Source organism: Triticum dicoccoides, chromosome 2A, assembly GCF_002162155.2.
Source record: "Triticum dicoccoides isolate Atlit2015 ecotype Zavitan chromosome 2A, WEW_v2.0, whole genome shotgun sequence".
In the NCBI taxonomy this organism is placed as follows: Eukaryota; Viridiplantae; Streptophyta; class Magnoliopsida; order Poales; family Poaceae; genus Triticum; species Triticum dicoccoides.
The window spans coordinates 538159547-538161838 of NC_041382.1; the positions used below are offsets into that span (position 1 = coordinate 538159547).

Genomic DNA, 2292 nt, shown 5'->3' on the forward strand with positions numbered 1-2292 from the left:
CTCTACATTGTACACGTTGTTTAGAATAAAGAAAGAGATAACTAAAAAGATCAACAAGAATAAGAAACAAGCACTTAACTGAAAGTCAAATTAAGCCACCGAGGAATAGCGATAACTACATTGATATATCAGTACGCCCGGATATAACCGGTTTTTGGATGATTAATGCCTAAGCAACATAGAATGCCACATTATCTACATGCAGTGAGCCGACTAACAAACCCATGCGAAGAAAATAGTATTTGTTGGGAGCGGCATTTTGGCTCTCGGATGCACCTGCACCCGTGGGCGAACAGTAAAATCATTAAAAATAGTAGAAAAAACAGATTTTTTTTTTGTGATGCGAGTTGCTCATATGCGTGAAGTCCGTGCCAAATTTCGTGGAGTTTGGACATTTCAGTAGCTCTCAGCAAAGAAGATAAATTTCAGACCTGTGAGAAACATTTGAAAACAACAATGTTCGGAGCTAATTTTGTCTTTTTTTGCCGCGAGCTCTCCGAATACCATTTAGTCATGAAATTGTGCATGCACCTGCCGCACTCAAGCATCTTGCATCCTTTTTTTTTTGCTATTTTCTTATTTTACTATTCACCGGGTGCATATGAGCCCGGGCACCGAATTGAAGATCCGATTCTTATTCCGCTATTCAATCATATAGCCAAAAATAAGGGATGCAGAGTATCTTAGCTCAAGCTCAAATGAGCTCGTGTGCATTGTAAAATCTGAAACTATTTTTTTAATCTGATTTTTTTGTGTGTGGCAAACATTGATGAATGTTTTGAGTACTTGCAAAGTTTCATCATGGAATAACATTCGTGGAAGTCGTGGAAAAAATGAACGGTCCAAAAATGTTATCTTCAAAAGCATTTTGTAGCATTGATTTTTTTTTGGTACAACTTCCACAAATGTCATTTCAGAATGAAAGTTTGCAAACACTCAAAACTTTCATCAATGTTTGGCACAAAAAAATTCATATTTTTTTGATTTTTTTACAGTTGTTTTCAATTTACTGTTCATGGCAGGGGAATGTGAGCTCGAGCTAACAAGATGACTTTTCCATAAATAAGCCCAAAGGATGACTACCCTGAGCAACTTAGAATCCCGGATTATCTGCGGGTAATGAGCTGACTAACAAACGCGATACAGGCCGATATGATGCCGCAAAGGATCTCAAGCCAAACGCAACGAAAAGAAAACGCACACATAATACACTCGCGCACACACTGAGGATAATTCTGAGTAGCCCCGTGAGGCTCGAACGCCTCACCTTGGGCGTCGACTCCATCTACCCCTCTCCAGAGAAAGGAGTTGCGAGGTATGAGGTCAATGGCACGTAGTACGTACCCCTAATTAACGGCCATACACATCGGCCCACGGGCCGAGCTTAGTAGGCGTCCCAGAGGGACCCGTGCGACCAGCAGTGCGCGGCCTGGTCCATCTCGCTGGCGCCCGTGGCCCATGCTGGCGGCTCCAGCAGCATGGCCTCCGCCATCTCGGCCCATAGCCTGGGCGAGTCCACCTCGAACTCCTCGTCGCTCCCCCTCCCGTCCACCAGCTCCCACCCGGGGCACTCGGCTGCCCCCCGCGCCACCAGTGCTGGCTCGCCCCGCACGAGCTCGGCCGCCTCCGCCGCCGCGGCGCGGACGTCGTCCGGGTGCGAGCTCGCCGGCCGGGGCAGCCGGTCCACCGACCCCGGGAAGTTGAGCTGCGCGTCCCGGCCGCGCAGCCGCAGCGCCGCCACGTCGTGCGCCACCGCGGCCATCTCGGCCGACTCGAAGCTGCCGAGCCAAATGCGGGTCTTGGTGCCGGGCTGCCGGATCTCCGACACCCACTTGCCCCATTTCCTCTTCCTCACGCCCCTGTACTGAGACTGGGAGGAGCTTGAGTTTGGCGACTGCTCCTTGCCCGACTCTTCCATCGATCGCTTCTTGCCCAACGTGTTGCGACGGAGATGATCGAAGAGTGTGGGATGCAATGCAGAAATGGATGCGATCTTTGTGGGCTTATATAGGAGATGGGGAGTGACGGGGGCACTGTTGCCACAGGACCGGTGTCACTTCATACGTACGCTGGCTACTATGTTAAGCTCATCATTTGCTTTCATGATTGGCGCGCAATAATAATGCCTTCCTGGCAGATCACTGTGGGACGGACGATGGATCGTGTGCACTTGCAGTCTGACCACTCCACATCTTGGTGTACCGAGTGTACATGCATGCATACACTGGTGCGAAGGACAGCAAAGGACACTCAAAAGTAATTAGCGGTGCTAGCAGCAGGCTCGCTAGCCTT

The 2292-nt window shown here is 49.4% G+C and overlaps 1 protein-coding gene across 1 annotated transcript; it reads right to left on the reverse strand.

The window, feature by feature from the left end:
• Nucleotides 1–1034: 1034 nt before the first annotated feature.
• On the reverse strand, nt 1035–1955 carry LOC119359538 (ethylene-responsive transcription factor ERF022-like). The gene has a single exon (XM_037625687.1). The coding sequence runs from the start codon at nt 1916–1918 to the stop codon at nt 1385–1387; it is 534 nt and encodes a 177-aa protein (XP_037481584.1). The 5' UTR covers nt 1919–1955; the 3' UTR covers nt 1035–1384.
• Between the last annotated feature and the right edge of the window lie 337 nt (nt 1956–2292).

Bases quoted from the DNA above. Each gene is read 5' to 3' on its own strand.
- LOC119359538 (XM_037625687.1), bottom strand. From the start codon at position 1,918: ATGGAAGAGTCGGGCAAGGAGCAGTCGCCAAACTCAAGCTCCTCCCAG.